Below are 14,295 nucleotides of genomic sequence, written 5' to 3'. Positions count from 1 at the left end.
CTGAGGAAATAAAATCGAGAATTCAGTCCTGGGATTTGAACCTGGGACATCTACGTGTAAGGCCTCATGCACACGGCCATATTTGCAGTCCTCTACCGGTCCGCACCCATTAATCTCGATAGGGCTGCAAAAGATGTGGACAGTACACCCGTGTGCTGTCCTCATCCATTAGTCCGTTCCGCGGCCCCGCAAAAAATAGAATATGTCCTATTTTTGTCCGTTTTGCGGATGAGAATAGGCATTATCAGACAGTGCATGGCGTACTGTTACGGAACGGCACACGGGGAGTAATATGCAGAACATATAGGGTGTTATTAAAGCAGTGCTCAAAGATTTAGCCCTGGCCCCTGGTGCTCCAACATGCTGATTTGCATTTTATTTTATTTTTTTATTCACGTATATAGCGCTGACATTTTCCTCAGCGCTTTACAGACGTCGGCATCACACTGTCCCCAGTGGGGCTCACAATCTAAGTTCCCTATCAGTATGTCTTTGGAGAGTGGGAGGAAACCGGAAGACACGGGGAGAACATACAAACTCCATGCAGATGTTGTCCTTGGTCGGATTCGAACCTAAGACCCCAGCGCTGCAAGGCACCGAATAAAACCGGAGATCTCTCTGCAGCTGTTTAACAGACAGATAGAAGAAAGGTATTGTTTTAACCCTACCAGGCAGTATGCCTGGTTTAATAGGGTTGATCTTGCCGACAGAGGCTCTTTAAATAAGTGTTTATGTTCAGAAGATCAGAGATGAGAACTACACCTGAGCCGTCAGATGACAGGATTCAAATAATACAGAAAGTGACAGCTTGTAAACAGACTGATTTTTAGCCCTTGTATCTCATAAACGCCTGAACATTTTTTAGTAGACAGCAACTGAAAAAAATATTTTTAGCCCAAAATGAGTAAAATGCATTAATGAAAAGTCTGCACATTCCATCACTATCGAAAATGTGTCTCCATCATCATAATCAAAATAGATTTATCAGATGAGTCAAATTAGATTTATCAAAACAAGTTCAAAGAAAGTGCGAGCGCTTGTTCATAAATGACCAATCAGATTAATTCTTAAATGGCATCTGTCAGCAGTTTTGTACCTATGACACCGGCTGACCTGTTACATGTTGAAGACATCTGTGTTGGTCCCATGTTCCTATGTGCGCTCATCGTTCAGAGGTGCATTTAAACATTAAAGGGCATCTGTCAGCAGTTTTGTACCTATGACACTGGCTGACCTGTTACATGTGTTACTATCATGTGTGTATATATATATATATACTACTATCGCACACGTGTATGTATACTACTGTCGCACATATGTTGATGTATACTACTATCACACACATGTATATATACTATCACATACGTGTATATATACTGCTATCACATATGTGTGTATACCGCTATCACACAGTCGGGATATTTGACAGCTTTATAGCTTAAGCCTATAAATGGAGAGGAATTTCCTTGTTTAAAGTCTCCGCTCTCCTTGAGTACACCATCTGAGGAGGCTTCTCCACCTTCCAGGGACCCGGAGGCATCAAACACTCTCGTCTTCATACGCTTGTTTACGCTTTTATGACTTTGATGGTAATTTCAAGTTTACAGAGCAGTAAAAATAGTCATCTGATGTCGGTATGTGAGGAGGAAATATGTGATATTGGAGTCACAGGGAACTTTGTTGATTTCAGAGGAGAAAGGGGCACAATTCCAGAAGACCGCATAGTCACAAGGTTAAACTTCAAAACCAGATAAATGTTCTACGTGGATGTCTAATAAATATTTGTGAAGGAGGTTCTCCACTTTGAATAAACAAAAATGTTTTTGCTAGAAGGGTCTTTTGACAAATAAACTGACCCCTGGTGTCCTCCTGCTGCGATCCGGGGGTAGCAAGTGTTCAATTTTCCCCACAGCACCTCCTCAGGGGAAATTAAGTATTGCACAGTTCCTAAGGAAATCAATAGGCTGTGCCTGGAATGTACAGACAGCATTTTGGGTTGAATCGTCATTAAAGGGATTTATTAAGATTAAAAAAAAATTGGCCATAATTGGGGGAAATGGTATAAAATAATAAGCCCCACTACTCAAATGTTAAATTCTCCGTTGTTCCATGGCCGCCACTCCAATACTCCCTGTCAGCAGTGACATGCCCATATACCCTCCTGGCCTCAGGTGTTAGTGATTGGCTGCAGTGGTCACATAGGTATACGGCACACCATTGCTCCAGCCAAGTAAAAAAAAGACCATGCTCCCCCTAGTGGTTGCTGCAGGTAGACGAAGATCTTTTTATCTCTAGGTCTGTGAGCTCATATTTCAAGTGTTCTACACGAGCTGACTCCAGTTTCGGCTTCTTCCGGTGCATATCTTTGTGTGTTGGTCCGGTAAGGGTCAGCGAGCCGTATGTGAAGATTTACTTATTAATACCGCGTTCAGAGGATAGGTCAGTCTTGGAAAACTCCTTGAATCTTACCATTTCCTTTTGCTTATATAGCGCTGACGTATTCCTCAGCGCTGTACACGCATCGCCATTTATTTTTCTTCTACTTTTTCTCAGGTCGGCAATTTCTTGAAATCGCCCAAATGTCCTATCTGGGTAATCGGCAGCGAGACGCATCTAACGGTATTTTTCACCAAGGTAAGTAATATTTTATATATATAGGCTATAATATTATATTACAGTATGATACTCTTGTGTGAATCACTCGCATTGGACCTGCGTACGTTTAAATCCTGTTTTTTCATAAGCCATAGCAATAGGCAATAAATGTATGATCTCTGTAGGGACCCTCAGCAATTTTGACCATGGGGGTCCCACAGTCCACTGTATGAATGGAGCCGTAGCGCCCCATGCGCGAGCACCGCTCCATTCATTTCTAGGCGATTGGAGATGGCTGTGCGCTGACAGACAGGCCCTGGTTGGTGGCGTAACCTTAGCTTGGCTGTCCAGACCTGCATGGATGGACGGTGGATCTGGGGCAGACACTTTTCTCGGACTCTGTACCTACTATTGGTTAGACAGATTTTTACTCCAGAATTGTGACGCAAATTGGCGCATCCTAATCCTGCCCTGTTTAACACGAAGCTCCGCCCTTTCCCGTAAGTCCCACCCACTTTTCAAGCATGTTGGGAAAAAGTGTAGAAACCCTAGATGCGCCAAATTGTGCCACAGATTTTTGCACAGACACATTAGTAAATCTGATCCACACTGTCTACTGGCACAGATGATTTCCGTGGCTCTTTTTTTTACTGGTGAGTGAGCGACATAAGGGGCCCACATCCCCCCGGGGGCCCTCGGCAGTCTACCTGACTCTGCTTCAGCTGCAAATTCAGACATGGATAAGTACAGAGATATAATCTATAATATTTGAAAGTTTATTTATTTATTTTTTTTGGGGGGGGGGGGGGGGGATTGGGTATTAGTTACCTATCGTCAGGATAGCTCATCAATATCTGATTGGTGAGGGTCCGACTTTCACCACCCACGCCATTTAAAGGGACTGGAGCCCCCTGGCCTCTTCATAGTATGCCAAGCACAGCGCCATACATTGTGTGGTGGCTGCACTTGGTATTGCAGCTCAGGCCCATTCACTTGGATGGACTGAGCAGCACTAAGGCCACGTGACGTCACAGGCCGCAGTGCTCGCCTGAGCGCATTATCCCTTTCCAATAGCTGATTGGAGTGATTGCCGGGAGTCGGACCCCATGACCAGTTCGTAGGATAGATCATCCATATTAATGCACAGCAATAGTTTTCTGGAAAATGTAGAGATGAATAATATTCCGGTTTTTCTCCGGGCTCAGATTCTCAGTATGCGCCGCGCCTCCGTCCTGTCTGCAGGATAATTTATCACAGAAAGCACTCTCACAGGAGTTGTCTCCTTCAGACATGGATGGCACTAAGTGATAGTTGACTTTAGGCCCCCTTCACCTCCTAACCCTGGCGGGAGTTTGCCCGGTGTGACCCGTGTAATCCCTCGATGTGTTTTACTTGTGCTATGGGAGCTACAATTAGACGCAGCACAGATGTGACCTCGCTGCAGAAGATAAATGGCTGCTGAGCATCCACATCCAATTGCTTCACATGTCAGCGTCTGGGGAGGGTCTATTGGGGTAGAAATTATACTTTGGACCCCTTGGAATCTGTAGGTCCAGGTTGTATATTTAAAGTGACAGTACACATTTTGTTTAAAAAAAAAAAAAAAAACTTTCTAGTTACATGTATTGTGCCCCCAACTAAACGCAGCAGTTGTGCCATTCACCCGTTGCACTCTCCTCTTCACCCAGGAAGGATGCTTTTGAAAATGATAATTCTGACGTGGCAGAAGATGTTTGTGGACAGGTTTGCTTTGAAAAATAGCTTTTGTCTGTGAGGTTCTAGTGAATTTCCTTTTTGAGTAATCCAACTTCTCAAAAGCTGTTGTCTGGTTTTGTGATATTAATTAACCTATCCTTAATATAGGTCATCGATATCAGATTGACGGGGCACCCCCACCGATCAGCTGTTTGAGCACTGCTTTCTCTTCCACTGTTTGAGGTGAAATTGCAACTGCTCTGTGCTATTTACTTCAATGGGAAGGAGTAGACAGAGTGTAGCTGCTCCTTCCCATTGACTTGAATGGCTGAGATGTAATTACACCTGCTCACCGCTGCAATGTCGACAGTAAGCAGGTAAATAGTGAAGAGAAGGCAGCGTTCGCACGAGCACTGCATTCTCCTCAAAACAGCTGATCGGCGGGGTTACCAAGAGTCGGAACTCCGCCAATGTGATATTGATGACCAATCCTTCCGGAAGATAGATCATCAATATAGGAAACCGGCCAACCCCTTTAAGCCGATCAAAAAAGGGTCTCCATGCTGGGACAGCCAGCGATTACCTGTAATCTGTAAGAAAACCTGGCAGAAAGTGTTCACTTTCCATGCAGGGCCACCAGAGGGAATATTAAGGTGCTGTCCCATCTAGACGTGTATGGTATATCAATAAGATTCTATAGTGTTCGGTAGGAGCTCCCAGCTCAAACATGGGCCCCGTGGTAAACAGAGTGCTGCTATGGGTTTTCCACAAATAGCCGAGCAAGCACACTCATTTTATTGGAAGTTTTTTAGCAATGAATGGACAGCAAGCTGGGCTCTCCATTCACCTCCGTGGGACTTCTGAAAGATGGAAGTCCCATAGTGGTGATGGTGGGGCGGCCGGTCACGCACAGTTTGATATTTCATTTATTTCTGGTACTTTTCTTGAGATACAAGTGGGTCCCACAAGGGGACCTGCACCCATTGGGCATTTATGGCATATCCTAGCGTTGTGTCAGTAGTTTTGGGTGATCCTACACAAATTATTTGGAAGAAATGTACAAAGTGAGTCTATTCCCCCCCCCCCCCCCCCCCCCCCCTATTTGTTTGCTAAGAGACAGGGTCACTCTCAGAAAGTCTAATCTACCGCCATGTACTCTTATAAAGTGTGGTAATCCCGTCTGTGGTGTCCTCTCTTTCATGTGCTGACCGGGTCAAGCCGTGGTGGTGCGCTCTCTATTAGCTTTTCGGGGAGAGGTTATCTAAACACTTGATTGTCAGTCACTGCTCTGGACCTCTCACCCAAAAGCCAACAAAAAGGATGTGGTTAAAGGAATTTGAAAGACAAGGAAAAGCCTACATTACAGCATCTTATGTAAAGGGTCATTCCAGTGAAGAACATTTATCACCTGTCCATATGATCGCAGGGTGTCCCCGAGTCCTCTGTGAATGGTGTGGTGGTGTGCACATGTGACCCCCCCCCCCCCCCCACTCAATGTCTGTGGCAAAAATACACCAAATACACCTCTTGGCAATCTCCGGCAGTGCCATAGAAGTGACTGGAGCAGTGGTCACGCATGTGCAGTCACTCTCCATTGACCATAGGGATGAGCGAATCGATTCGTCTCCATCACTGATCCAAATAGCAGTGCTGGAGCTCAAATTCAGCTACCCATCCAAGCGCAGTCCTTGTTCCTAGAGCCAAATTTGAGCTTTGGGCGCCTGTGTCAGGGCTCGGAGCCGCGGCACAGATGTCGGATTGTCAGGGCCGTCCTGTCAGTCGGCTCTTCTTCAGGTGGGGACAGGGCAGCCCCTCACATGGGAAGAGCTCTTGCTAATGAGACTAATCGATTCGTTCATGCCTTTTCCATAATCTTCAAAAATTCTGCAAATTTTCTCATCTGATGGATATGTGTACTCATCTGATGGATATGTGTACTTGGGCCCGATTTAGGCCTCATGCACACACTACCGTGTCCAATCTGCATTTTTTGCAGATTGCACATGGACCAATTCATTTCTGTGGGCCCGCAAAAAAAAACAAAAAAAAAAACGGACAGCAGACGGCTATCATCCGTGTGCTATCCGCATCCGTGTGTCAGTTTAACAAATTATAAAGCGTGTCCTATCCTTGCCTGTATTGCAGACTAACTTAGTAATGGGAGGGAGAAAAATGCGACGTGCACACGGAAGGTGTCCATATTTGGCGGATCTGTAGTTTGCGTACTGCAATGCAGTCACGACCGTGTGCATCAGGGGACACTGATGGCATATTGCTTGGATATGCCATCAATGTGAGGTAGGTGTTGGTGCCACCTATCGGAGATGCTCCTTACTCCAAAACAGGGCCCCCAAAGTGAGGGGAGGACAGTTGTGCATTCTATGGGAGAAATAGCTGAACTTGCTCACTTGGCCATTTTTTTTTTTTTTTTAACTCCCATAGCGATGAATGGAGAGCATGACGCGCCTGTGTGGTGTGCTCCTTCAATTCGGGGTCCACCATCTGGAAATGGGAGCGGGTCATAAAGGTGGGACCTGCGCCTATCTGACATTAATGGCATATACCAGGGATATGCCATCAATGTCCTAGATGGGAATACTCCGTTAAATGTCAAGTTAACCAATGCTACTGTAGGTAACTGTAGCTCCTCCTAGTGGCGGCTGTAAGCATGCAATTATTTATGCATATTTTAACTGTGAAATGATTAGAGAAAATGAGTTATTTTTATGATTTATTTCTCATGTGTGCAGCATGAGATTTGATGCAAAACGTCCATAGATAGAACTGTATTCCTTGTATCATACTGTATATCAGATTAGAGGCCGATCACATGATAACGTGAAGAATATATAGCCTGCAAAGTCACACTCGAGGAAGGGAAGAGTGGTCAAAAGAAATGCATTGCGTGCAGCACAGAACGGAACTTAGAATTATCCAATTACCATTAAGAGTACCTGGAAAAGCTGCGCAGACGTGTCGGGTCAGGCCCGCGTTATCCATGTGCCGTTCATTCGACTGGACTTTCTCTATATGCCACTTCTGAAATTCTAACAAAAATTAAAATCACCAGTTACCATCCCCTTTAAATATATTTCTGCCACATACACGTGATCCACAGGCGGTCATAAATCACCTGGGGCCCCTGGCTGTTGGTGCTACTCTTTGGGGCCGCTCAAACTGGGTTTTTTGCACACTGAATTTGGTGCAAAACCGCCTCCTATTGTTTTCAATGGAAGGTCATGGCAAAAAAACACGGACACATTAAGAGCTATGCTTCCCAGTGAGAACAATGGAAGGTGGTGCCAAAAATCCATGGCAAATTCAACATGCTAAATATTATTTGAAGCACTGCAATATTAGGGCTCCTGCACACGACCGTATGTATTTTGCGGTCTGCAAAAAATACGGATGACGTCCGGACAGCACTATCCTTGTCTGTAATGCGGACAATAATAGGACATGTTTTTTTGTTGCGTAACGGACATACAGAAATGGAATGCACATGGAGTAACTTCTGTTTTTTGTTTTTTTTTGCGGATCCATTGAAATGAATGGTTCCGTATACGGAATGGAAAGGACACTGGAAGAAAACACGTTCGTGTGCATGAGCCCTTCTCCTGGAACCCCTGGGGATGGGGTGAGCGCTACAGCATGGCAGATAAACTCATGCAGCTCCCTGGCTATGACTCCCATCCAAACAGCCAGAACACAGGACTCTACGTCCTAAGAACAGACTATACTCCGACTCCTATGGTTTCTGCCAGGAACTTGACGCCAAAAGAAAATGGCGCTCATGGAGCACTGGCACTGTCTTCTGTTTACACAGCACAGTCAGTACTGAGCAAGTCTCCACTGTTATGTAAACAGAAGACAGAGGAGCGTTGCTAAGGCTCAAAATGGGTCACTTTAGAGCTATTTTTCTAATAGAAATGTACGATTTCAGTAATTAAAGTATATTACAAAAACGGTCAGTGTCACTGCCCCTATACATTACACAAATAATAAAAAAGTGACAGTTACACTTTAAAGGGGTCGTGCAGCTGTTTTATATTGGTGACACTTATCCTCATCAATATCAAATCTGTGGGGGTCTGACTCCCGGCACCCCCGCTGATCAGCCGTTTGTGGAGGAGGCGGCTCTCTTATGATACTTCTTCCTCTTAAAGATTACACTGCGTGCCGTCTTGCTTACAGCTGTGGTGCAGTGTAATTGCAGGCGCTCATCACATTGAAGTGAATGAGACGAGCACATGTAATTACATTGCGCGCCAGTACGAGCAAGATGACGTGTAGTGTAATTCTGAACAGGAAGCGGAGCTCGCGTGAGCGCCACCTACTCTTCAAACAACTGGTTGGCCGAGAGACGGATCCCTGTCAATCAGATATTGATGACCTATCCTGAGGATAGGTCATCAATATAAAACACCTGCACAACCCTATTAAAGCAGCATTCAGCTTTCAACATACTTTGCATTAATAAATAGTACAATGTATATATGAGGAAAAACACTTTCGGGCCAATATATCACATCTATCTGGCATTTTCTAGCAGTGTAGCTCTCTTCATGCCGAGTATCTGATTTGCAGCTCTCAGACATGTTGGGTGGAGAGGAGCTACCATCCACTGCACACACAGAAAGTAGAGGAAAATCTCCTTCCTAACTGTCTCACAGTCACTTAGTAATGGAGAGCATGACAAAGTAGTAATGACCTTTTAGTTTTGTGAATAAAGTAGGGATCGTGCGCTTCATGAGAATTGAAATGAATGGCAGTAAAGTTTTGTGCTGTTCAGCCTGCTTGTTTGTGCCTGTCCCCTCAGTTTCTCCTCACTCCTCCCCCTTCCCCTCTCCATAGACTTAGAGAATGGGAATGGAGTGTTGGGTGCACTTGCTTTCTGCACTTCCCATTCATTTCAATGGGACTTGTGAAAATAGCCGAGCATGCCACTCACCTATTTTTGGCACTCCCATAGAAATGAATGGAGGGCGGCCTCACATGTGTGGTATGCACTCCAGCACTTTGCAGGCTCCATTTTAAGTATAGATATGGGTCCCAGAGGGTTAGGGTTAACCCTAGCCCTCTGGGACTTGCTGCTATCAGACATTAGAGGCATATCCTAGCGATATGCCCTCAATGTCCAGGATGGGAATAGGCCTTAAAGGGTTTGTCCAGGATTAGAAAAACATAACTGCTTTCTTCCCAAAACAGCACCACCCCTGCCCGCAGGTTGTCTATTTTATTGCAGCTGTGCCCCCATTCACTTGTGCAATAGACAGGTGCAGCGCTGTCCCCAGGGGAAAAAAAGTAGCCATGTTTTTCTAATCCTGGACAGCCCTTTTAAATAGAATTCAGGAAACGCATGATACATCATTCCCGTAAACGTTTTGTACAGTCTGCCATATACCGTATGTGATGAGCCTCGTGTTGGACCCCCCCCATCCCCAACTACATATGAAGACAACATATTACACGGTGTTTATGTGTGGATCCTGATTGCCTCCCTGTTTAGATCTTTCCTGTCCGCTAGTCCTCCCATACACCGCGTGACACTAATGAGATTAGACTTATCTTCCAGCTCCGCTCCCTAATCGCTTTCAACGTGTAACAAGACCTGGACGTCGTAGCAATGATTAAGATGCCACAAAGCATTTAGTTTGGATTCTGGAGACCCCCCTTCCCCCCCCCAAATGTTCCCTCAGTCAATGGTAAAATAAGTCTAAAAAGTTTAGGATGAATTCCTAACGTTCACCCCGCAGAGAAGGCGGCGGATCTCTCTACGCTCGGTCCATTTCTCAATTAACCTTATCGCAATGTGCAGTTTTCAGATGGGATCCTGGTAAAAGTGGAATATTCATGGTTGGTTAAGGCCCCAGGGACAAAGAGCAAATTATTTCCTTTCCAGAGAAAAACGATCCGTCTTTCGCCCATCTGTTTCGCGTTCTTCTTGTTAAACATAGCGGCATACTCTTCAGCCGGCCGCCCGTCACCCTGGCTGCTGTGTGTATGGGATTTTACATGTCGGTAATGACAGGGAGCTTTAGAGATGACCTCACACCAGCCAGGACTGTTTGGAGATTTGAGATGTCATACCCCGCTATGCGTATTAACGCTTTGGAACATGCCGGCAGTGATTCAGGAAGCTGTCCGTTGACGGTCAATAGCAGCCATCTCCTCCGGCTGCTGGAATGAGAAAAGCATGGCTGATGTGACTGGAAACTCCCCTAATGTCATGTTGTCTTCTGGTGATGGATGTCACCCATACCGGTCTGATGTATAAGGAGGAACCCTGCACTGAGACCATTTTTTCTTTTTAGATTGGACCAACTTATTCTGCGCTACTACACAATTTTGCCCAATAAATGGCGGCCATAACTGCCAATTTGTGTGGAAACTGGGTACAAACTGGTTCTCGGACTGCATCAGTGGGGTTTATCCTGGCGATGGAGGCCTTTAGTCTATGAACCATGCCTGAAAGGGGTTTTTCTATATCAAGTACTTGTGTCCTATCCATATAGGATGGACCTCCGACCATTGGGTGGACATTGTGGAGGTGGCCACACTCGCAAAGACAATAGAAGATATGCAGCACTCCTGACCCACACATGGGGTAAATATCATTCCAATATTATGGATACCTGGTAAAGAGGTCTAGTTAAAAGTGGTGTCCGCGGACAAGGATCCAGGCTCGAGGGTCCCTTGTAGTCATCCCCACCACTCGTCCAGTTCAAGCAATCCGGTATTTATTTAACCCGCAGCAAACGTGGCGACGTTTTGACTCGCAAAGAGCTCTCTGGGAATTGTGGAGCAAACCCATTGAAACCAGTGACTGATTTAGATTGGTAAGGTCAGAGTACCCCCATTCCTAAAGGGGTTCTCCAGGCTTTTAATATTGATGATCTAACCCCTGCCGTATGAAGGGAGCGCGTGCAGTGCATCTCTCTTCCTGCTGCTGCTAGGTCTAGGAAGAGAGATGGGAGACGCCACGCGCTCCCTTCATACAGCTGACGGACTCCCACCGATCTGATATTGATGACGTATCCTGAGGATAGGTCATCGATATTAAAAGCCCGGAGAACTTCTTTAACAAAAGCATAGACGTCCATCCCAGAGTTATTTCCCACCAATTAGACGTTGATGACATACAGATATGTACAGTTTTTTGGGGATTTTAATATTGATGACCTATCCTCAGGATTAATATCAGATCGGCAGGTGTCCGATCAGAGGGTTGAAGGAAAGGCCGCGCTTTGAGGATAGGCCATCAGTATTAAAATCCCGGAAAACCCCTTTAAACGGTTTGTGCCACCATTAAATGTCATTTTAATATAATTCAGTATAAAAAAAATAGTTATTTTTGTAATTTACATTCTGTTGCTTAACCCTTTCCCACCGGTGTCGTGAAGATTAGACTAATGGAGTGGTGCCTTTATCTGTAGCTTGCTAATTTATGTTCTGCATTTACAAACGCACCTCTTCGAAACCACGCGTTCCAGTTTTAGACACACTGTGTAACCCAAAACTCAGTGTGATCAGAAGCCGACAGGAGGCAGGGAGGGTGAGGGCAGTAGTCACAGACTGTGGGGCAGGAGGGCTGCAATAATGGACAGTGGTGTTAACGTGCGTTTTTTTTTTTTTTAAGGCATTTCCAGGATTTAATATTGATGACCTATCCTCAGGCCATCAATATCCAATCATCGGGTGTCCGACCCCCTGCACAGCCGCCCATCCGCTGCTTCCTTTCACTGCAGTAAGGAGCTCCATCTGCTACGCAAAGGATGGAGATTTGCAGCTTCATTGTCCTTCTCCAGTACAAGAGCTACTCGGGAACAATTGACTGGTGGGGGTCTTGTTGTCAGACCCCCACCTATTTAGATATTGATGCTCTATCCTGAGGATAGACCGTCAGTATATTTGCGCTGCAGAGTGCTCCATACTGACATCGAGCTGTGCCGTCCTTTCTTCCCAGCCGTGCATGTGCTCAAACACTTAACAATTTTATTGAAATGTTTAAAGCTTCACAGTAGTTAACGACCACATGAGAACTTCTTGGAAGTCAATGTGCAGTACCGTGAAAATCCAGGTTCCGCGTTCACAGTGTCAGAGGTGATCAGAGTCTGATATTTTTTATATTAAAGTGAACCTGTCACCAGGAGACTCTGTGCCCTGTGGGATTAGCTCAGCTGGATGTAATGATACCTTTAACTTGGTGCTAAGTTGCTTCATTCTGGAGAAAAAAAGTATTTCCAAGGGCGGGCCTAATCAGCTCTGTGCACCCTTGCTCCTCCTGCTTCCTCTGCCAGCCCCTCTCTGTCCTTGATTGACTGACTGGGCAGAAACCTGACCCTGTCAGTCATGAAGAGGGAGGAGCCAGGCTTCACAGAGGGACTCGGGTCCGTCCCTCAGTGCATCGAATTGCTCATTTGCATATTTTTTTCTCCAGAATGAAGCAACAGATTGCTAAGTGAAAGGCATCATTGCATTCACGTGAGCTAGCCCTACAAGGCACTGTGAATTTCTCTTTAAGGAGATTGTCCCCTCTCACCATTTCCACGGTGAGATGGGACTGAGCGCCGGCCCTATCTAGCTCGTTACAATGGGAGCTAGGGAAACTGTAGAGAGCCAGCCCACTCTGCGGTTTCCATAAGCCCGGCCACGTAAATACTTGATACACTGTTATCTAGTGCAGACCTGAGGGGGGCGGAGCATGACAAGGATTCTCTCAATGGTGCTCCGCCCCCTCATACCCTGAACAAGACATAATACAGTATATATGCTTGCTTAAAGTATTTCTTTAACTTTTTGTATGTGTGGCGTAGGAAGGTTGTAGCTCAGAAACCCGCGTCCCTTCCACAGCCCATTGTTCGACCACTTTGAGGGTGTAAATTGTTGTGTGTGATCCAATAGAAATACAGATGCGGACAGAACCGTATTTCTGTAAAGCGATGTGAAGCTGAGTGACCATGGACATGATGACGTGTGAAGATTTTTATATTGCTTGTCATTGTGCGGTTTGATGCCAACTATGCGCGGTTTTCCAGTCACTCAGTGTTTGCCGAGATTTGACATCTTTGTTCTGATCCAAACTTGTCCGTCGTAATTTATCATCTCTCTCGGCGGCGGTCCCAGAGTTATTAAAATAACCTTCATCTTACTCCTCTGTACTTTATGAGATCAGAGTGTGTTACAAGGGAATGGGGCAGATTTATCAAAAGCTTTACGGCACATTCATGGCGGTAAAAAAAAGCAGCAGATTAAAGGGGTTCTCTCACTTCAGCAGGTGGCATTTATCGTGTAGAGAAAGTGAATACAAGGCACTTACTAATGTATTGTGATTGTCCATATTGCCTCCTTTGCTGGCTGGATTTATTTTTTTCCATCCCATTATAAACTGCTTGTTTCCATGGTTACGACCACCCTACAATCCAGCAGTGGTGGTCGTGCTTGCGTACTATAGGAAGAAGCGCCGGCTTGTCTAGTGGCCGGTATTGTGGGAGTGCACACAGGTCGGCGCTTTTTCCTACCGTATGCACGCACGACCACCACTGCTGGATTGCAGGGTGGTCGCAACCATGTTAGCAAGAAGTGTATAATGCAATGGAAAAATAAATCATGTCAGCAAAGGAAGCAACACGGGCAATTAACAATATATGAGAAAGTGTCTTATATTTACTTTGTCTACATGATTAATGCAATTTGCTGAAGTGAGACAACCCTAGAAAACTCTCTCATGGACGTCAGTGAGGTCCGAACCTGTCCATTGTGTCTTCGGCCCTTGTGGCTGTTTTCAAATAACGGTCTTTACCTATTTTGGCCCTAGTGGCCAGTCTGAAAACTGCAGTATTTTTTATTTTATTTTTTTAAATATAGTGACATGGAAAATAAATAAAAAAATGACCAAAAGTTCTTAAAAATATATTAACATTTAAAGGGGTTGTACCACAAATAATTTTCTACAGTTTTCAAACCAGCACCTGGATCTGAATACTTTTGTAATTGCATCCATTT

The 14,295-nt window shown here is 45.2% G+C and overlaps 1 protein-coding gene across 3 annotated transcripts in view; it reads left to right on the top strand.

Annotated features, from left to right (window-relative positions):
• Positions 1-14,295, top strand: part of MINDY3 (MINDY lysine 48 deubiquitinase 3) — a 154,560-nt gene that overhangs the window by 54,419 nt on the left and 85,846 nt on the right. For all 3 annotated transcript variants that reach the window (XM_040434557.1, XM_040434558.1, XM_040434560.1), the window contains one exon: positions 2,554-2,634. In XM_040434557.1, coding sequence (XP_040290491.1) covers positions 2,554-2,634 — 81 coding nt within the window. The remainder of the gene's footprint in view (positions 1-2,553; positions 2,635-14,295) is intronic.

Source organism: Bufo bufo, chromosome 5, assembly GCF_905171765.1.
Source record: "Bufo bufo chromosome 5, aBufBuf1.1, whole genome shotgun sequence".
Lineage (NCBI taxonomy): Eukaryota > Metazoa > Chordata > Amphibia > Anura > Bufonidae > Bufo > Bufo bufo.
Note: the sequence above shows the minus strand (reverse complement) of the source record. Positions and strands in the feature narration are given on the sequence as shown.